The sequence below is a fragment of the Nymphalis io genome, chromosome 3, assembly GCF_905147045.1.
Source record: "Nymphalis io chromosome 3, ilAglIoxx1.1, whole genome shotgun sequence".
Taxonomy (NCBI): Eukaryota; Metazoa; Arthropoda; class Insecta; order Lepidoptera; family Nymphalidae; genus Nymphalis; species Nymphalis io.
This window is the reverse complement of record NC_065890.1, coordinates 1,708,506-1,731,928: the sequence shown is the minus strand read 5'-3', so window position 1 is coordinate 1,731,928 and position 23,423 is coordinate 1,708,506. Positions and strand designations below refer to the sequence as shown.

At 31.9% G+C, this 23,423-nt stretch overlaps 2 protein-coding genes across 3 annotated transcripts; one reads left to right on the top strand and one right to left on the bottom strand.

Annotated features, from left to right (window-relative positions):
- The first annotated feature begins 3,521 nt into the window (after positions 1–3,521).
- LOC126781331 (adenylate kinase isoenzyme 1) lies at positions 3,522–17,404 on the top strand. 2 transcript variants are annotated; one of them, XM_050506271.1, is made up of 5 exons: positions 3,522–3,653; positions 14,353–14,542; positions 15,276–15,424; positions 15,909–16,079; positions 17,229–17,404. In XM_050506271.1, the coding sequence occupies exons 1-5, from the start codon at positions 3,651–3,653 to the stop codon at positions 17,298–17,300; spliced, it is 585 nt and encodes a 194-aa protein (XP_050362228.1). In that variant the 5' UTR covers positions 3,522–3,650; the 3' UTR covers positions 17,301–17,404. The 2 variants fall into 2 exon arrangements, with proteins under 2 accessions (XP_050362228.1, XP_050362227.1); XM_050506270.1 differs by lacking the exon at positions 3,522–3,653 and adding an exon at positions 8,301–8,437.
- A 2,998-nt stretch (positions 17,405–20,402) lies between these two features.
- Positions 20,403–23,148, bottom strand: LOC126781327 (uncharacterized). Its single transcript, XM_050506263.1, has 5 exons — positions 23,133–23,148; positions 22,326–22,591; positions 21,641–21,877; positions 20,971–21,167; positions 20,403–20,565 (listed from the first exon to the last, which is right to left on the bottom strand). The coding sequence occupies exons 1-5, from the start codon at positions 23,146–23,148 to the stop codon at positions 20,403–20,405; spliced, it is 879 nt and encodes a 292-aa protein (XP_050362220.1).
- Positions 23,149–23,423: the final 275 nt, after the last annotated feature.

Sequence of the window (23,423 nt, the reverse complement as noted above, 5' to 3'; positions counted from 1 at the left end):
TAGGCGTCATTCATGATACCGGCTGGGTCGGCTGGGTATAACCATACAGATACCCTAGTTGCTATTTTTATGATATAATTGAATTATATATAATTAAATACTGTTATACAAAAAACATATTGACTGAACTGAAGCTAATGAGTAAAAAATTGATTGAATACGTACACGCCCGTTACGAGTTGCATTTGTGTGAAATTCTACCCCTCGTATGGTTTTATTAAAAATTAAGCGCTTTAAGCGTTAATATTGTAAGATTAAGGCATGTTAATTTTTCTTAATATCTTATCGTTATTATCAAAATTATTAAAAGTGAATGTATGTTTATTGCAAGGAATTAGTTGTAGTTTATTTTTATATGTATAATAATACTATAAATATGTAATAAAACTTTGATTTTAATATATGAGGCGTATAATTATGTACCTTTGCATAGATATAGTATGAAATTTATATATATAATTCTTGTGTTTGTAAAAAAGTTATTACATATAAATATTATAATAGCAGAATTTAAGTTCCTTTTTAATTATGCAATTTTGTTTTAGCAAACGTGAGAAGGGCGAAAGAAAGTCGTGCTTGTTATTTATTTCTATAAATTAATTTTTAATTTCTTTGTATGATACATATCAGCACTGCCGTGCGTATTTATTTTGTTGTCAATGTCACTGTCAATATATCAATATTTAGCTTGGAGCGTTTGTTTTGGCTCTGGACATAATAGGAGAAAACTCATATCAGACAGAAAAGTCATATCAGACTATAAAAGATGTGTGGTTTTAAGAAGCTAAAATGGTACCTCGCAGCTTATGGACGTTCTATCGATATATCATTGCAAATAAAGAACGTTCAGTGAGTTGTTTAATGTAACGATTTTTCAAATCACATGTTAAGCTATGTGTCTTCTACATACTATTGAGATTAGCTAAGACTATGTATAAAAACAAATAGTGAGTGACGTCACAAGTGTTGCAACTACGATTATTTTATAATTGTTTAATTAAAAAGAATTTCTTGTTCATATAATGAATAATTAATTCTTTTCAAAATAATCTTTTTTATATTTTACAATATTTAATACTTTTTTAACGACTGCCAGTTTGGCGATTGTTTTTTTTATTCCCTTATCGTTAAATATCGAACACGATGTCACATATTGCAAATGTATAGAATTTAGAAGGAAATACATAGTGCTTGTAGTTTGTAATATGTTTAGAAAACATTCAATAAATGCGCACTTTTTTATCGTTATCATTTCGTTTAATTTTTGTATCCATACCCCTAAATTAACTAACAATAATCGTTAACTATAATCGATAAAAAAACAATAAATTAAATATATAAAAAAACAATAAACTCTAAAACACTGGCCACAAAGCTACATGACGACGGCATTAAGGCCTTCTTTCTCTTGGCCTCCTGATTTCATACTTAAGAAGTTGAATTCAGATGTTTGATTTAAACAGTAATAGATCTCTTGGGGCTCCAGCTGGTATGGGGATCCATCAAGAAACTATTCTCGCGTCATTTATTTTCCTCATTTATACGAGGAACATATTATCCGGTTGGTAATAAATTGTCCCTTCTTCCTCCCCTCTGTGGCGATATGCTAGTGATACAAAGCAGAATTGCCATGCTGGGGATTGACGTCCGGTGCGACCTCAATCCAAGGGATTATATCGATGCTTTTATCAAAACAGTCTTACGGAAACTAGGGTTTCTGAAGAAAGTACGGCGTTTTATTACGCCACAACAAATGCTCCTGCTGATCAAAACACAGATGCGATCCTACGTTAAATATTGCTCGCACTTTTGGGATGGCTCCGCTAAGTAACTATTGGTGGCCTTTGATTGGTTGCAGCGACGTGCAGTTCGCATCATTGGTGACATTAAGGTCACAAACACCCTCGAGCCTTTACAATTGCGGAGAGAGATACCGGCGCTGACTTCTTTCAATCGACTATATTGGCTCTTAGGAATTATTCTCTATAATTCCTGCTTCCCCTTTTCTTCACAAGTACTGGCTCTCGATGTCACCACTTAACTGTGACATAAATTCCAATGCGCACGTCGAAATTAAGCAACTCTTTTCTTTTTTGTACCTGCAAAAAATTCTATGGAAAATTATTTACCAGTACACGTTTACCCGACTGGAGAGGCGGGGGTGGCTAGTGCAGATCAGTCTTCCCGACTGTACTGACCGTCGTCGCGTTTGCAGTCTACTACCACTTACCATCAGATGGAGTGAAGTCATTTGCCTTCCCGGAAATTATAAAAAAAATGCTAATTAATATAGGACGATGTGAACGATTTTCTCTCTAAAATAAAGCATCAGTGGAGTCAATTAAAAACATTTTTGACATTGACATTTTTGATAAACATGAGATGATACACATCCCTGAGGCATTTGTCGTTAAAATTTAGCTTATGACATGGTTCGCCTATACTATAGTTAGTTAGTTAGTCTTGAGGCTTTTTACTTTGGGGTATGTCGATATCAATATAATTTTGAGTTTGGCATAAAAGCTTCTCGTGCGATTAATAATCACTAAGAAGTAAATAAAAATAAATAAAAATACAGTATGACGTACGGTTGGCAACGAATTTCAAATTTATTTCATACAGAATATATGTAAATAGTAAAGATTTCAAGTATAACATACAATATATATAAATGTCACCAATTAAAATATCAACGTTAACCATGGTACTCTTACCACCTCCCTTTACAGTGACAACAATGCCGATATACTGTACCAGGTACCATTCAACGAACGGAGAATCAATAAACTTAATCATCTTTGATCGTAAGTCTTTTTACCTTATCAAAGAACAGCTGTATTCATTATCTTGACATTTAGGACAAGGCCCACGCTTTTTTATGGTATTTCGGGTATCCTTTATGAAAAAAAATGTGTATTTTTTTTAATATATTTATTCATAGATATTGTTTTAGTTTCATTTCGGTAATAACAAATTTAAAAACAAACTATTTTAACATAATAGTTACAAATGGTTTTTATATATTTATAGTAAAAAGCATTTGTGAAAAAGTACTAGTAGTTATAGACCCAAGATAACATTTTTCGACAATTAAATTTAATTGATATTCATATTAAAGTTTGAGCAAAAATTATAATGTCAGAAAACAATTAAAGATCAGTACTGATTCCATTCAGTTGCATACCAGATCGCTGCCAATTGGCCTGAATAAATTATGACCTTTACGTAATTAAATTATAATGTATGTCCGTATGAGGAAATCACTATGTCAAAATGATGATTTAAATAAAATTATAAACTGAAACACTAAACTGAAAATTTATACTGTATTCATAAAAATAAAAATTAAAATATTACAGTCTAAAAATAATAAAGCAACATTAATCTATAATGCATAATTATGAAATTAATAATATCAGTATTTTATCTATGTTTATCGACATGACTACCGAATCTGTAATCCAATAGGTGTCACACTTCCCGCCATTACGCCTGAAGCTTTCCCGCGCTGTCATGTGGCTCTTAGGAGTCTTTGGCACAATTTCCATGGCCTTGACCGCTCAAATCAAACCGCAGTTGCCCCGCAGAACTCGCGGTAGTCGGACGTAGTGCAAATTATTTTGATACTGGGATCGCGGTATATTTAAAAAATGGTATGTTATTATACATTTTATGACTTAAACTTATAATTAATTAATTCTTAATCGCGTGTTGTATTTAGTAAAACATTTTAAGTTGCTGTGGTATATATATTCAGTATGACTGAAATAGGGAGGGAAAAGTATTTTTCGTTCGGAATGTATAACGTTACGTCATGAGTAAGATAATAATAGAGTCCCCAAATTATCTAAAGTTAGGCTAATGCTTGTATTCTTTCATGAAAGATGCCAGTTACTTAAAAGAAATAGCTTCAAACGTTATCGATTTTAAACAAACGCCTCATACTGCACGCTACAAATCGTCTAGACATTCGAATTAAAAAAAAAAGTTTGGAAAATTATTTAACTTGTGTATCAATTGTTTTGCTTTTTAATACTTGATAATATACTTGGAGATAGGTTTAGATGATAGAGACTTAATGATTTTGTAAGCAAATATTTTAACAAAAAAAAAAGATTCCGAATGATTGTATATTATATACGTACTTATTTTAAAAAAATCTCAGAGTATTTTTGATTTTAACAATGCTTGTGAAATTAAAAATAACGTTCCGTATTATTAATCACTAAAATCTTATTGACAATTAAAATTAATTGAAATTAAATTTCTTTAAAAATCTATTAAAAACACAACACATTATTCATAATTCGTTTAAAAGAAGATAAAGGAAAATTGTGATTATTCTTCATTAGATTAATAGTAACGTCATATCTACAAATGCATTCTGATAAAAATTATAATTCGCGATAAAAATCTACATAAAAAAATACAGCGGTATATTACGCTATTTTCTATTCAAGAACCGTAAACACAAAAGAAATACTAAGCACTTTATATACGGAGAGCCTTGATGGCCATCTACTTGCCCATCTTACTTGAAAACTTGGAAATTATTCAACTATCGCGGAGTTCAATTCGGAGCAAACACCACTGAAGTTTTTTTTATCAATTTCATACTCTACTATGAATGCTTACTCTTATCTTTAAATTCTTTTAATGTTATTTTACTGTTCCCGCATGCTTATTACCATGCAGCATCGCAATGCTACGTTTCAGGTTTAAAAAAATAATAATTATAGTATTCCTTTGCAATATAAATATCGGTTTGTTTTTACTGTCAAAAAGTCCAGACTTTCTTCCGTGGCTGTTAGTTGTCTTCTTGGGATTCTAGATTTCTTAGTCGGTCTGGATGATCATTACTTGTTATTACTTATATACATACACTATATTTATAAACAAAGTAAAGGATCAATACAATATTTTAAAATACCATTTGCCTTTGTTACGCTGAAAAGAATGGTAATTAATTAATAACATACTTTTTCCAAGATCTTACAAACATTTATTTGTAGGTTTACATGATTTACTTGATGGTAAGGCCTCATGCATGCCTGTGTTGGTAGGTACCATCGACTAATCAGACTATCGCCAAACTGCAATAAGTATCGTTTTGTTCCGGTTTGGAGGGTTAGTACCAGCCAGTGTAACTACAGGCACAAAGGACATAACATCTTAGTTCCCAAGGTTGGTGGCGCATTGGCGTTTTTAGGACTTGATAGGATGGTTAATATTTTTACATCGCCGATGTCTGGTGACCTGACCTAAAAAATCTTTATAAGTAAAGCCGTATATTTTAATGATTTTACTCCATATTCATTATTTATTGATTTCCTTTAATTATAAATTATTTTAATGACCTTCAATTTCGATGTTACTGCTGGGCGTCCAGTGACGGTCACTTTTTTTCAGTAATTTAAAAACTAAACCCCATATCGTAAGAAGCGAATTATAATTAATACTATAATACTATTATACATAACTAGTATATGTTTATATAATTGTACATATAAACTGTGTAGCTCCTACCGTTTCCGAGGCATCAGAGACTATGAGTCTTCTGAAAGCGTTATTAAGCTTATTGTAATTAAATCCAGTACACGAATATGAGCTAGTCTACGGTTTTATTTTAATAATTAAAGTTATTTCATAATAAAATTTATAGAGAGAATATAATATAGCATTATGTAATTATATATTGCTCTATATAGAGCTAACATCAATATGTAAGAATGTTTATTTGTGTAACGTTTCATCTTAGCTAATGTTTGGAAGTGTTGTCTGCCATTCAATCAGTATATCTGTCTGTACACCGATAACACAAAAACATAATACATGGGTGAGTTTAAATGAAATTGAACATACTTTAGTCAATTGAGAAACCGTTTAATGGACAACGTATACTTTTTCTTTGTCTTAAACAATTTCTCTCATTTTATTTGCAATTTAATCAGTGACGGTCTAGTCGACTAGGCCCAGGCCTAGGGAGATGCTGAATGATGCTATAATAAGGAGCAATCCTTATGAAAATGAGTTGTGGGAATTTTAGAAGTACATAGAAACAGGCTATTGAAGTACTTTTCAACTGTGAATCATTAAAAACCGTTCGAAAACCGAAAACTTTTATATTATAAGTTTAGATTGCCTATTTATTTAAACAAATGATTAAAATTGTTCAATAACCTACACCTAAACGATTTGTTTTATTCTTGGCTCGATACTGATCAATGCTCTTCGAACTTCATAAAGTCAACTAATTATTGTTAATAGCGAATGTAGTATTCAACCTATGTTACTTTTTTATTAGCGATTCATCTACATAAGCGTTTTTGCCAATGTCAAGTAAAATTGTCCCTGGAAGACACGTAAGAGATTAATCGGTTGCAAATTTTAAAGTTTTTTTTGATGATATGTTTTGGTGATAAGTTTTTTTTGATGAAATGGGAAACTAAATAGTGTTTCTGTTGATGCTATGATCATTTATCAAAATATAATTAAACTTTTAACGAATGAAATATACTCATAACATAGAACAAAACTGCTACGTGAAGTTTCTATTGTTATATTACAGAAATTTTAGAAAAAACGGATAACATTCATAACCTTACCATAAGTCCTTACCAAATCATCGAATGAAACAGTTATATCGAATGTTTTTTTTTATTTTTTTATTTTGATACTTTATTATTCTACGTCTTGAAAATAAACGAAGCGATTGACGCAAAATGCCTTGCATATATAAGCTCGGATTTTTCCAAAATAATCCAGTGTTCAACCGCACGAGCCTGCCAGCTGGCGTTTGCGAGCTTACACGTGTGTAAATTTAACATCAACGTATTATTTTGATGTGTTTTATCTGTTTGTTTGTGTATTTTTAAAGTTCATGACGATGTCGATGACATGAGGTTCATCGTTTTTGTTACTTTAAATTCGTATGTATTATGAAAAGAACCGTGTAGATTTTTAAATAGTTCATTCGAGAATATTCTATGTTTTAATAAATTTATAGATATTATAGTGAAGTGTTAAAATTCGATATTTTTTTTTGTATTGCTTACAACTCTTAAAGTATGCGTGTATTTTGGAGCCCTTCCTTCTGACTGTACTTCTGAGTTTCCTCCGCCAGTTCTTAGATGGTCTGGTGCTTCTTTCCGAACCACTGGTAGATTTTTGACAATCAATAAGAACGTGTAATATATTGAATAAAGATTCTGACTGATTTCAAATAGAAATACGGCAAACGGTAATAAATGTACACCACAAATATTTAGCTTGTGTTCAACCACGCGCAATGTGTTCCCTTGATCTCAAATAGGTTTTTGATACATACTATGTATTCATTATACATACTATGTATTTTCAGTTCAGAAATTTTCAGGATCCCGCGACGTTTAAAAATGAAATCTGCAAAATTCGAAATATATAATAATTCATTCGCATTTTTGGTCTTATCATGAGATAAGACCAAAAAGTGTGTCTGAGTCAATAACCCTCATTCGATATACATTCCAACCAATAGTAATACAAAAAAACAGTGTAATGTCATGTCAATAAATATCCTTTGAGTGGCGGCGAATTGACAATGTTGGACAAAGTTGATATACCTTACAATATTACTACCTAATAGCTGGTCTATTAGGCGAGCTCGCTTGCATTCTCAAAAAAAATATTAAAAAGCAGTAAAACATATATTTATAAACTTTTACTTTTATTTTTAGAGCTTTAAATTATTTACTAAATGCACAAGTCATGCATCGGCCGAGCGTGATGCAGGCAACTACGTCGATCTCCCCAAATCACATTTACAATTCTTAGATTTATCACATATTAAATTAACCTGCTTACCTATATTGCATAAAAAAAAGTATATCTGTCTTAAAATATACACATAGATTTCTCTCTTTCTAACATCAGTAACTTGACATTTGAAGGAGGGGACGAAGCTTACAACCACTATACTTATTATTAAAAGGTAGGTTGGTATACCTTAATAGGAAATATTGATTAAAAGCCATTAAAGTCATTCCTATATGCTATATGCATACATAAACTTTATAGTTACGAAACGTATTTTACTCACAGACAATTCTATCATACATTAAACGAATGATCGTTTCATGAATAAAGTAACCAGAAATAAGTATTGAAATTGTTCTAGCATTATATATACTTCATTTTACATAATACATACGAATACTTAGCAATTCACAACATGTAAATAATAATGCACACAAATTAGAAAGATATATAAAACGAATGCTGAAATACACACACAAACACAAAGTTAAGCACATACGTAACAGTTTTTTTTAGTTAAATGAAAACCAGTAACATTGAAGAGAAGGTTATTAAATATAAATATTTATATGCACTTGTGCTTCTGGTCGCCACATGGCTGCAGATAGAGAACCATAATTTGAAGTCGAGCATACAATTGAAGGTATATAAATAAATCTGTTATTTCATGCGATCAGCCATTAAACCATTGAAATATGTGAGTTTGCTCTATCGCCTTTACAGCGTCACCGAGCGTAGAAAATAGGCTTAACCTATGCTAATAATTACTATTTTCTGGTTCCATTTTATCGCAAACAATTACTACCATACAAATTTAAAAATTTTACAAGTTAGTAACTGATTTATATAATTATAACTATACTAAAAATAAAATATAATCTGTGGCGAGACATTTGCCGCCAATACTCCATTAATGTCAAAATGCCAAAATTGATTGACGTGACGAAAAAAATATTAAATAAAATATTACAATAAGTACTATTATATTTTGTACATACTGTTTTCTCGAACATATAACAGTAGGCGTGATCTTATAATAAATATAAAGAGCTTTGTATGATGTCCTTGAACATTAATAAAGTTTTTTTTTATATAAAATTAGTTAATTTATAAGTCACAAAGACGTCAGAACAACCGGTATGCAATGTTTTTTTCATAATTCGAAATTTATTTTAAAATGGAGGTTTTCAATTCGTTTTTTTTTGTGTAACTTTTATTGCTTATATTTCGATATTTTTTTTGCGTTTGCTTAAGTATACAGCGCTCGTATACTTAAGCGAACGCTTCTAGGTGGTCCCATCTCAGTTTTATTGTTATTGAACATTATTAAGTTTCTACTCGTAACGTGCATTCGTCAGTTTTACTTTTTAAGTAACTTTATTTATAACAATTATCCGATCCGATTAGTGCGCTATTTCGTCTTAAAGAATGTTAAAATAACACCTTCACACACGTGCCAACAACATAACAAGGTTTCAGCTCATTCGGACGAAAAAAAAACGAACAAAAACAAACATTCATTTTCATATGTAAGGCAATCAAAATTTACTTTTCTTGAAATATTAAATCGGAAATGTTCAAATTACCCACAACAAAAAAGAATACGTACACTATCATATTTACTTGATAGGTAATTGGGTATAAAGAAACCATAACTTGAAGTCCAACATGCATTTGAAGGTATATAAATAAATCTGCTTATTTCATGCGATCAGCCATTAAGCCATTGAGATCTATGAGTTGTTGGCTCTATGGGCTTTACAGCGTCACCGAGCGTAGAAAATAGGCTTAGCCTATGAATTTCTGCAGACCTAAGACATGACGTAATCTCCGAGTGTCTTTTATGTGATTGCACCTCGGCTAAGAAATTAGACTGAAAAGTGAGTTATTTTGTGAGTTTAAGTCTATGTCTATGAATGCCTTGTGATTTCAAGTTTTAGTTTTCAGAATAAAAGTATACACGGTCTTTAATTTGTTATATACTCTTAATTAGACTAGTTTTATGTATACATAAGTATATATTGTTTATTGCGTGTGTTATAAGGTAGTTTGTCTGAAAATATTAAAAAATATATTACATTTAAAATAATATAATACTTTTTTTTACTAATTGCAATAATTAAATAAAAATCTAATATTACGATAAAACCACTACTGGAGTACTGTCTTTGGCTACTGGAGTAGCCATAGAGAGTATTTAAATGTTTTGGAAAAAAACCAATAAGAATATTTTTTTTATTACTTGAAAGGAGGTGATTTGGCTGCATTTTTGATATCTTCCGTATCAGTGACATCTTTGCGTTTAATCTCAATGATTATTCAAATGTGCCTGTAAAAACTGGATTGATGATTGATGAAGCTACATTACTTTACAAGTTAATATTTATCAGTATCTAATTATATCAAGTTAAATTTTGAATGTTATCTAAAATATTTTTTATGTAAAATAAATAATGTTGAATCATTCAGACAAATTATAAAATACCTTCAAAATATACATAGTGACGAAAAATCATGAAGTTAACTTATAAAGAGCGTGTGGACTTCGTCGAGTGGCCCATTAAAAATGTACGGAAATATGTTGCCGGAGCTGCTTTTTTTTTTTTTTTTTTATAGAATAGGAAGGTGGACGAGCATATGAGCCACCTGATGGTAAGTGGTCACCAAACGCCCTTAGACATTGGCATTGTAAGAAATGTCAACCATTGCTTATAGCCAATGCGCCACCAACCTTGGGAACTAAGATTTTATGTCCCTTGTGCCTGTAATTACACTGGCTCACTCACCCTTCAAACCGGAACACAACAATATCAAGTATTGCTGTTTTGCGGTAGAATATCTGATGAGTGGGTGGTACCTACCCAGACGGGCTTGCACAAAGCCCTACCACCAGTAAAATGCTGGATTATATTTTATAGTGTCACGGCTGTAAATTGAGGCTAATTGCTATTTTCTTGTTCCATTTTATCAAAAACAATGACTGCCATACAAATGTCTGTTCCTTTTAACGACCTTCGTAATATTATTTTTTTATATCTTTTCCATAAAAAAATATTTACTATTTTTTTAGGAAAATCAGTATACAAGCAAATGGTAATTATCTGACTCGTACCTATTATTGAAGTTATAAGGTTTATTTGCTGGACAATTAACAGTTACCTCAGGTCCTCGATTTTCTTCCACTGTCGGGTTCTCGGGTCAATCACCATGGCGCCATCACAAATTCCGCGCCAACTCAACCTCTTTCCGCCTCGACTGTAATAATATGCTCACGAATATAATTTTAATTAATTTACCAATAATATAATAAAAAAATTCTAAAAATGTCATAGGTAATATTAAGAAAAATATTAAATCATTTTTTGTACTAAATAAAATATTTTAATTTCTTTATTGATTTTCTTACAAACATACAGACAGTAAGTAATATGAGAAGACGAAAACGAATCTATTGTAGCTACTCCTCGCTCTAACAGTATAAATAACAAATGCCAACAAGAACGGCAGATTATGAGTTACATATCTATAATGAAACATCTAATGTAACTTAATCTTTGCAAATTAAGAATTTGAACTGAATAATAAGAGTGTTTTGACTTAGAGGCCGCGGACCGCCGTCTTTTTGTAGTTGGCCCGACTAGTGTTACTTTATTTTCAACTATTTTAAATTTCAATTTTTTTTAACACATATCATTTGAATTAAAAAACTGCTTGTGACCGCGAGCACTGCAATGTTTGAAACGTCAGGCATTCATAAAAAAATGTTAAAATATACCTGATAAATTCGTTCATAGTTATTTAATTTGTAACAATCCCGAAACCAAAGAAATCATTACCTAAATATATTTTGTTTGCGGCCCGCGACACCATGACTAATACGCGTTCGTGGCCCCTATAAAGAAAAGGTTGAGTATCGTTGCTGTAGAACACACGACGGTCACTGTCAATGGCTTATCATCGAAATAGACAGCCTCGATGTAATCGTAGTCGCTACTGACAGAGTTTGTTCTAAATATATAATAGCAACAACGTTCTCAATGTTACAATTATAGATAATAAAACATTAAACTAACATCTCGCCAAGGATTTATTCTATGTAAAAAATCGTGCTTTTGGTTTATTTATTTTTAAACTATATGACAGCTGATAGCATACATTAATCTCAACCTAAATTGCAATTTCAAATGCGATCAAAGACAATTAAATTTTCATGTGATTAATTGTAAAAGTTAAAGAAACCTTCGCGAGGAAATTAGCGAGAGTCGGATGAAGCTGTGCCATATGTGTATCCACCTGAAACAAGGTGGTGGATTAAGGTCTAGGACCTTAGCCTAGTAGCAGAACAATCTCAGTATAAGTAATGAAATGAATCGTGTGCGTAATGAATATGATGTAAGAATAAATCAATACACTAATTATATGTGTCGTAGTTGTACAAAGTATTTAGCCAATGAATCATAAAAGTTTTCACATTCACTAAACGCAAACATTTCATTGAGAGTGATAATGAAATTTATTATTATGCATTTGAATTAGATCCAAATCGTATTCGAGTACTCGTTCATTCTATTTAAACGGTTGTGAATTTAGGACTTGAATATTTTATCGATTTAACCTTTAACTTTTCATTAGACGACCTTTTCGACGAAGGTCAGAATATTTTGAGACGAAAAGTTTGCACGATATTTTTATATAATATGCTTACGTAAAATAGTCCAACATTGAATAGTAAAATTAGCTCGGTAAAGGTAACCTACCTAAAAAATTGTTAAATGAATATTTTTATTTTATTTTTTTCTTTATTGACCAGAGTGGTATAGTTGGTACAATAGATAGATAAGATAATAGTAATCAGACGTGTTGTCGGTGCCTTTGAAGTATTTTCTATAATTTGGACTTAATTAGACTATTTTAATGTGGCTGCATGTTTACCTTTACATGCATCAGTTACCATCACAATATATAACCTTTGACTTGTAGACAATCTTTAGGCAAATCAGAAATACATAAAGACTGTACAAGAATTTAATATATATTTTTACTTAATATATAATATTGAAATAAATTAGACAAATAAACGAAATATAAATATTAATCTATAACAGGATGAATAAATATTGAAATTAAATATCAGATTGTAAGAGAAAGAACTAAAAGTGAAACCTTTTTTTGTGTTATTAAAGAAAAATTATTAGGATAATACCATTTTAACACTTTTTATATAAAAGAAACGAAAATAATAAAAAAAAATGTTGAGCAAAATAACTAAAACAATAACTGCAGTATTGGAACTTTTTAAATATACAATATATTTACGTCAATAGAATTATACGTCAAAATAAACCAAGATTTTCCTAGTACAAGTATATATTTACCAACTATCACCCCTTTTATTGCATTATTTATGAATAATATTCATATAAACTTAGTGGTGTTCACTTAAATATGGATGACAAGCCATGTTTTCCGTGTGAACAGCAAGTTATAGAGAAATATCCAGCGTGTCCACTTCAATGTATGTCACCAAAATGCAAAGCGTATCAGCGCACGGTATAGTATTCAGTTGGGAATTTCTAATAAAATATTAAATTATCTCAATAAATAATTGTCTGTTATTAGTTTTTTTGATATTTTCATTGTGTCTGCCAGTTGCAAGTCTTTATGATATATTACATAATATAATTGTTAGGATATTAATATGATGTATTGCGTATGTACATTAAATAATAATATGTCTACCAAAGTGAGTTACAGTAACGATAATGATGGACATAAATTACGTACATACGACGTCATAATACACAAAACAAATTAAATAGGCAAATTTGAAAGTCTGGCTTCTTATTTTAGCGACGTAACGTAAATTCTAACTTGCTATCTCGACTTTAGAAGGCAGCGTAATTATCCGATTAGCAAATTTACTTTGCGAATTTTATGCCAAAATAAAAATCTTTTTAAATGAGAAGTGAGCAATTAAAAATGGACCTACATTATATAAGTTTTTGCTTACCATGAGGTTATAATATATTAAAGTAAGCCACTATTTAGTCACTATTAAGTCTACAGTTATTACCAATAATTTGCCACTTATTTATTCTGTACGGCATATGCTGACAATACAATACAATTTAATAAAAAAAAGCGATAAAAAATTTTACATCTCCATTAGAAATGCGCAAATCGATAATAAATAAACGCTGTGCAATAATACATGCATATTATTTAACAATAGAACAAATACAGAAGGGTACTGTAGCAATAGACGAGGGCGTTGATCTAAAAATAAATCACAAATCACTCATCATCAGCTGGGATAAAATAAAATAGCACACGTATAATAGAAACATTTGACGATACTTCATCGTTTCTTGTGATACATCTATAGTAACATATTTTCTAACTGTAATTTTGTTCTTCATAGTCGTAAAGTCGTATAAATGGTATTATAACATTTATAATGGTGAATTTCACAATTAGATACAATCCTGAGCATTGACTTATAAATTGAATCTTTTTAGTTTTAGGCGATCGTAGTAATAAAAATATGTTTACTTCTAGGCACCAATTGACCCGAGCAAGACACCAATCGTGTGGATTCTGGGAGGTCCTGGATCAGGCAAGGGCACGCAATGCGAGAAAATAATCGCCAAGTATGGTTTCACCCACCTCTCGACAGGCGACCTCCTCCGCGCCGAAGTGAAGAGTGGTTCCGAGAGAGCGAAGTGCCTTTCTGCCATCATGGAAAGAGGTAAGATCTTCCATAGTAAAATTGGAATTGAATCTAAGAGTGTTTTATTGTTGTAATATTCAATACGTGTAATAATTTAGGTTATTTTATTTTTACTTAAAGCGTTAGTCCTGAAATCGATTATATAGAAGGATTTTTTTCTTTTTTTTTTTTTTGTAGAATAGGAAGGCGGACGAGCATATGGGCCACCTGATGGTAAGTGGTCACCAAACGCCCTTAGACATTGGCCTTGTAAGAAATGTTACCATCGCTTACATCACCAATGCGCCACCAACCTTGGGAACTAAGATGTTATGTCCCTTGTGCCTGTAATTACACTGGCTCACTCACCCTTCAAACCGGAACACAACAATACCAAGTATTGCTGTTTTGCGGTAGAATATCTGATGAGTGGGTGGTACCTACCCAGACGAGCTTGCACAAAGCTCTACCACCAGTATTTTTATTTATTTACTTATAATTTAATGGCTTTGATGTTTTTCTCTAATAAAATGTTTTACCAATTAAATAAGTATTTCGACTGTTTTAGACTAGATCAGAAGGTACAACTTGTTAAGTTGCATTAATTAAAAATATTTTAATTTTTATAGTAATCTTAAGTAAATAGCAAGAATTTGTCATTTTTCTTTAATTTCTCATTTAAAAAGGTTCTTATATATCCCTCATAAGGCCATAGATTCTAAGGACATGGGGTTTGAATCCACGGCCTGTAAAAAGTTTATGATAATTCTAGGTGAGTTGGTCCCCAACGATCTCGTTCTGGACTTGCTGAAGGAAGCAATGCTGGCGAAAGCCGGCGAAGCCAAAGGTTTCTTAATCGATGGCTACCCGCGCGAGAAGTCACAAGGAATTGCCTTTGAGAAGACCATTGCGCCAGTTACTGTAAGTGTTTTACAGTTGGGCTTATTATGTAAAATTATTATTATAAGTATTCTATCACTATAAACTAATATGTAGGTAATAATTATTGAAGTCGGTCCGGAGAAAGTAATGCACTCGTAATACGAGGTAACTCAGAGAGTGTATAGTGTATAATAGTAAATAAATTGTTGCCAGAAAACGTGAAACTTAACTATAGGTTGCAATTCGTCTTCATATTATGTTTCTATAATTGATGTCGTCCTCGCAATGAGATAAAACGCGTAAGCAAACTTACATGTGCCAGATGAAAATCTGCATCCAGGAATACACAAACCTTATCAAAAGGAAAGGCAGCTTTGGGCCAGCAGTGGGAAGTGTACAAGGCTTCTTACTAGTTGCTAAGTTCTTTTGACGTGTTTATGTTATTTTTTTATATTCGAAGTAATAAACATCTTGCCTGACTAATATAATTTCGATATATAAGAGCATCTAATATAACTTGCAGGTGATAATCTACTTCGAAGCGTCATCCGAGACCCTTACGAAGCGCCTGCTGGGCCGCGCCGCCAGCTCGGGGCGCGCCGACGACAACGAGGAGACCATCAAGCTGCGCCTCAAGACCTTCCTCGACAACAACGACCAGGTGCTCGCGCAGTACCCTGACAAACTTAAAAGGGTAAGACCATTGTAGCTGTATTATTGTTACTATACGTCTTTTGACTTGTTTATTTAACCATTTACTATTTTCGTGTTAATAAGTGCATAGTTATCCACCGATTTATGGCATAGACCATACACGTAGCGTTTCTATCGAAGATATTAGGATGTAACCATAGACTAAAGTACTTTTTAATGATTCGATTTATACCTAACAGCAGAATATTTAAAAGAGTATAATTATAAAGAATAATAATTCCCGAAACAAAACTACTATACATTCAATTTCGTTCTTCAATTCGACTTTCGTCAAGTCACCGACAAAAAATGTTCGCTTTGTCAGGTTTTTAGGACGGATAGAAATAATCAGAACTGCTTCCATCCTATAATATTATAGAGTATATTCAAAAGCAGTGGAGAATTGTGGTGCACCAAGCTGCAAGTCTTTTCCGTAAGGAGAAAATAATGATTTATTATCTGCACAGCCGTGGGGCATTTATGATATTTAGAGAAATGCCGAAATAAAATTACTTCACACACATACTGTTGGATCAGAAATTTCTGAGAATAGAAATTTTATTGTGGGATAACTTTTGTCTAAAAATATTTATTCATCCTAGATTTATATTTTTTCTGGAAATATAAAATATAAAAATTGAAGATATAAGAGACATTAGAAGGAAGATGTCATGAAACAAAGTAATTGGCAGTTTTACGTTTTAACGCCATTAATCCATTGTGTTTATAGCTCTTAAAGTTTTAAAATATGAGAGCTGAAGGTACCAGGTGGTGTGATGGTGACAAAATACTTATTGATTTAACTTTAAAAACGTGACATAACACCTTCGTTTACTTATGTCTTCAATTATATGGTTTAAATATATATATATATATATATATTTGATGGATAGTTAGTAGTAGATAATCTATATATAGATGAGATCGATTGATTGAGATGAGATGAGATTTCCTAAACTATCCGCCCGATTGACTATCCAAAAAACATTTTTCCTTATCTTACTTATCTACCCGGAACTAAGCCATAACGATGAGCTAGTTATATATTTGTCATTAAAAATTAAAAAACGAATTGAAAATAAGGTTTATTTGCAAAAAATTCAGGCGTAACGCTTAAAGGTTGGTGAAATATATTTGGATGATTTTCCAGATAAACGCGGAGGACAGCGTCGACGCAATCTTCAACCAGGTCGTCCAGATTTTGGACCCGCTGGTCAAGTGATAACTCTTAGATAAATTGTATATAATGTACTAATTAATTTTACGGCCTGTTGATCAATTATAATTTTATTTGGTTATTTATTAAATTATTTAATTTTTAAAATGTTTCGTTTAATTTAATTTATTTATTATCTCTGGAATAGGAAATGAAACAGAAAATAATTAACACTCATGTACACTTGTTACTGATATATATATATATTCAAAAATACAACAATTAATTTTTTTTAATATGTGTTTATATAAGAATACATATATGTGTGTGCTTAAATAAATAATTTCTATGGTTCAAATTGTCACCTAAATAATTTAAAACTGCAAAAATATTGGATTAAAGTAAGTAAGTAACGGCCTGTAAATGTCCCACTGCTGGGCTAAGGCCTCCTCTCCCTATTTGAGGATTATAATATTGGATTACGTATTTTAAATAAATAACAATGATTATGTATACATGTAATACATAAAATACTTATAAATTTATCTACATCATAGAAATATGTTTAAAAAAAAATTTTTTATATTTATGTTTTTTTGTAAATATTTTGTATAAAATATTTTATATTTGAATATTTAATTAGTTTTACGATTTTAATAATCAATTAGGTCTTTTAAATACGTATATGATTTAAGTAACTATTTTTTAATTAAATAGGTTAATTTGACCTCAAAGTTTACAATATGCAATAAAAATAAGTATTTATTTGAAAGTACGATTTTAATCAACAAGGATCAACTAGACTTAAATAATAGACAGCTAGTCTTACTTCTAAAGAGGCAACTTAAACATACCTAAATCTTCTAAATTAACGCTACATAATTGAAAAAGTGACGGTATCACTTAGGTGAGCAAATTTTCTATAAAATGATCTTATTACTTAAAGAGTTTTATAATTGTTAAAGTATGAGAAACATTACAAGACACGTGAACCACGGTAGCACTGCCTGACACGTTCAGGAAGGGTCGCAATGAACCGACAACATAAGTAAATTCTCCACATAATAATTAACCGATTCACATTGACTTAGGAATTAAGATGTTACACTGATTTATCGAATTAATTTACTATCTTTGGAATTGTTTTATGTTATGCTTGTTATTTTAATTTAGCTTCAATTTTTTTTACAAAAAGGCATGCTTAACACTTATTATGGAAATAAAAAGGGAAAAAGGCAGACTGAACATGTTAACAGAGCCTTAGATTTTAAAAGTATCATTAAGAGCTGAATTATCAAAGCCAATATGTACGACTACAGAAAAATGACTGCCAACATATGCATCTGCCAACACCTGCTTCTTAAGCTTACAGCGCTATAAAAAATTGTACAAAAGGTATGCTGAATCATTTGATTACGTCTTTCTAGTGAACTGATCTCCTTCTTGCTTCTGCTATTTTTTCTTTCCAAAGACATTTAGAAAATATTTGTCACTTGCTAAAAACAACAACGATTAGTTGTTCCTCGCTCGCCTCGTTCAAAACAGTATTTAAAAATCTACATAATATACAGAATATCAATGAAATCTTATAACGTTACAATAAGCATGCGAGAACGTCTATCAATTACATACCTCATGCAAGTTTAATTCAATGAAATAATTTAAAATTAAAAAAAAGAATAGTACAACTCCCAATCAGTGAATAATTTGCAAAAACGTTGCAAGTTTCTAAGTAAAGCATTTATTGAGAGCTCTAAGTCAGTCTTGAACGTCCCCATCAGATGCAGATATTAGCAAATAATCAACGATGACTTTGGGGTTTTTTTATAAATTATTTAAAACACTAACGCAAAAACGCGATGTTGGCCTTTCTGGTATGTATGAATTGGTTTTGTATTGTTCTTGTTCTCTCTTATTGAAATCATTTTGTGTTTTTTTTTGTAAAGACATAACTTATTTAGAAAAAAATATCATATTATTACTATATAAGCAGTCTAAAATATTTTATTATTATAATTATTATTAGCTAGTCCGGTTTCACTTATGTTATGTATTTAACAACGCTTCCCAAAGCATGCCAAGCATATTTCGACACAGAGTGAGTTATAGCGAATCAGCTAATAATAATAACAACTATAAAATAAGTATAAACTACAACGGTAATATTCCTTCCTGTTCCTTTTCTCGCTGTCGCACGGCGACCGCCGTCTCCACCAACAAATACAGACACTTGAATTTATCCTCCCCCTCGTCACGTGGCACCACCTGCAGCCCATTTTTACACTATTGACAATTTACAAAGCCCTTAAAACAGGCCTTTTGCAAATATCAAAATTTAAAGCAATTTTCCGACGGTTTAGTTACCCAAAATAATTTATGGACGTAAAACATATATACGAACTGATTGTAGATTGGTTCCAGGTGATGCCGGCGTTAAAACATTTAACTACTTACTTTTAGAATAAAACGCGAAATATTTATCAAAATATTTATTTTGAAATAAAAAAAAACTAAACATCATCCTTTTGGTAAATAACTAAAATTATCTTATTCGTACCCAATTTACAAATACTTAATTAGTCTTTACAACGGTTTCGACGTCTTATGCTTTAACACCGACGTCGCCTTTTAAACATAAAGCTTAGTCCTATTTATATTTGTAAAGTATTTCCCCATTGCCATTTTATCCCAGCCTCCGTTTAAACAAAACACAGTTCTTAGTACAGTTCTTATGAACATAATATTAGAGAAATTTACTGTATAAAATATATTTCTGCAATGAGATTTCCAAAAACGTCGAAAATTATTTATTAGCATTTGATCTACTATGTGAGCAATTTGCAGTCAACTTTAAGTGAATACATTTTGAATGTCTAACCAGTAACAGCCTGTGAATGTCCCACTGCTGGGCTAAGGCCTCCTGTTCATTTTTGAGGAGAAGGAATGTCTATGATTTAGGAATTAAGATATGAAAGATCATGTTTTAAATTTTGCAATTAAGTGAACATTACGATTTGTCACTTAACAACCTTTTAGTGATAAAAAGGGGGAGACATGTAGCAGCAGGCACTACTGCTATATTCAAAGCAACAAAACGACATCAACCTGCGTCCAAACACAATATTTACACGAAGACATAAAAACCGACATATTTATAGCTACGGCGTTCTAAGTGTGACACCACATATCGGTGGTGGCGACCTCCAGTTCGACTGCGACTGGTGGTGGTGGGCTCACCTGACGGGTTGCCAACTGGGCCATCTGCGGTTGCCAGGAATCAATATCTCCTGTCACCACTTCGCCACCGTCAGTGGCCATGGTCACTACGGATCTGTTCAAATTAATGATTAATATAAAATCTTTAAATATAAATATAAAATAAGTTGATTTTATTAAGCACAATATAAATTTTGCATGACACCTCACATTAAAGACTAGGGAGTAAGGTTCTATTACACTAAGGCTGTTTTAAACACGCTCACTCTTCAAACGGCAACAGAGCAATACGGATGATTGCTATTTGACTGTAGACTGTAAATACTTTATAAATATTCACACAATGTGAATGATTCGATGTAATCACATTCCAAATCCCATGGTTAACGACACGGCGCGTTCACAGTTTAACACTCCTAACAGTTTTATGGCTACAGCCAATCAACCATCACCATCTGATGAAACCTATTTGCTCGTCAGCCTAACAGTTAAAATTAAAAGAAAAAAATGTATACTCTACCCTCTGTTGTCTGTATGCATGTCGTGGTCGCCGGGCCCGTAACGGATGACGGACTGCCATACTGAGGGATCGTACTTGACTTCCTCCTCGCTAATGGCGCTCGAGTAACCTTCCTCAGCCTCACCGAGATCATCACGCTCTTGGTACACTAGTAAGCCGTCCCCGTAATCATGACCACGACTGTGATCGACTACATTCTGTTGGAAATTTCATTTTAAGAAACCTTTGAACGGCGAAAAATTTTCTTGAGTTATTTTAGTTTTGATCTTAACCAAGTATATTTCCGCTAATAAAATCTACTATGGATATTATTATTACTAAAACATTATAGCAAAGTATTTAATTTTAATATACGTATTCGTATTATATGCTGGTAATTAAACTTTATAAAGAAATATATTTCAATAAGCAGAAATCAATATAATCATTTTAAAAAGCTGATAACAAATTAAATTTCGACTTTATATTTTACATTATATAAATTTTCACTTCAACAAGATTATTAATACGTATATAAAGTTTCGTGATGCGAATTCTGGGATGAAATTGATCGATGTGATATGATGTGACCGAGATTAAAGATCGATCAAGTAATCAAAAAAAGGTAAATGGTTATTTCCCAATAACGCTTAATTTTCCAAGGATCCATTTCAATTATTTCATTTCGTACCTGAACTTCCACACCCTCCCATCCAGCTACAGTCACGTTGCTTGGTATCATGCCCATTCCCGATGTTGATGCGGATGCCAAGCCAACCATTGGTCCAACCCCCATACCAACGCCAACGCCAAGCCCTGGCTGCTTTCGACCACGACGTGATATTGTGTACTGAAGTGGATCATGACCTTCTCTCCGTATCATCTCCGGTAAAATCCGTCGCCGAGCGTTGATAAACCAATTGCAGACCTGTCATTTGTTATTGTTACGTATAACGAAAGTAATATAAAATGAGCAACTTGATGGTCAACTCAATCCAATTTGATATACCCTGACTCATTGACCCTATGGACTTGAATACATGAGATAAGCTTACACACTTGAATACAATATACTAAGATTGTGCACTTAACTTAATGGGGCGAGGGGGTACCGCAACTATATAGTTAGTACAATAGGAAAATGGTTAAACAGCAAAGATTGCGATTCGATACAGTGACAATTTGTTAGTAGAATTGGTCCCAAGCTCTTAATTAATACTAAAACTTATAAAAATGTATAATATTATCAGCAGATTTGAGCACTTAATAATTATATGTAAAGGTATGAGTTAAAGAGATTTCGATTTTTGTTGGTTTAGTAGAATTTCTACGCATACAAGAGAATAAATGCCGTTAATACTCGTATGTTCCGATACCTGTAAAACTGTCAGATTTGCTTCCTGACTCAACGCTAGTTTCTCAGCGTCACTCGGGTAAGCATTGTATCTGTGATCGTAGAGCCATCTCTTGAGAATCCTCACAGAGTTCTTAGGTAGGTTACCGCGTCGCTTGCGCACGGAGCCAACGATTATAGCCTGCGGTGGGTTAAAGCGGGGCTGCATCATCGGCCGCACCTCGGGCTCCCAGTCATTGCCACTCTCGTTGTCTTCTGTTGAAGACGTTGATGGAAAACGGTCTCTCGCTATAAAGAGTTTTTATTTCTAGTATAATGAAGATAATTACCATTTAGGTAAATTGACTGTTTATGCGAGTTCTCCCACGATTAATTATATATATGTCTCTGCTACCCTATTTAATAAAGCGAATAGGATCTTTATTTACTATCTGTGAAAATTAGTCTATTTCCAAATAGTATATTGTTATGGTCGTTCATCTTCCGAAGATAGATTATATAAAATTACTATTTATATTATATTAGTAATGTATTTCGTAATTCCCATTTAGGAAAACCAGTATATATAGTAAAAATATGTCAACTACATTTTTACTTAAGTAATCATACAACAAGATAATATTTATATACTTTATGTAATAAAAAATATTTCAATATTAAAATTAGCCTTTAAATATTGTTTTTTTAATTTGGCGATGAGTACGAATAACAAAATATTTTGTAGTATAAAACATTGTAGCGATTTTGTTATGATGCAATAGTTAATATAAATATTAAATAAAAAATATATTTATGAAAAAAATGTGAAATAATTAATAAAAATACTAACGTAATTTGATCTTCATGACTTTTATGACTGATTTACCCAGCGTGGCGATTTCTTTCAGGTCAATCGTAGAACTCTCAAATTCAACGTTGATGACCTGATTCGCGTGGTTGCTTAAAATGCACTAACCGCTTTTTTTGTTTTGAAAATCGATGCGTTTTTGTGACAATTGACAACGACGTATGTCACTTGTCACAGTAAGCCATTTTTTGATTATTTGAAATTTGGAAAAAAAAGGAATTCTTTACGGCCAGTACGTATATCCCTTCGTCATAATTATCGGACAAAGGAGTT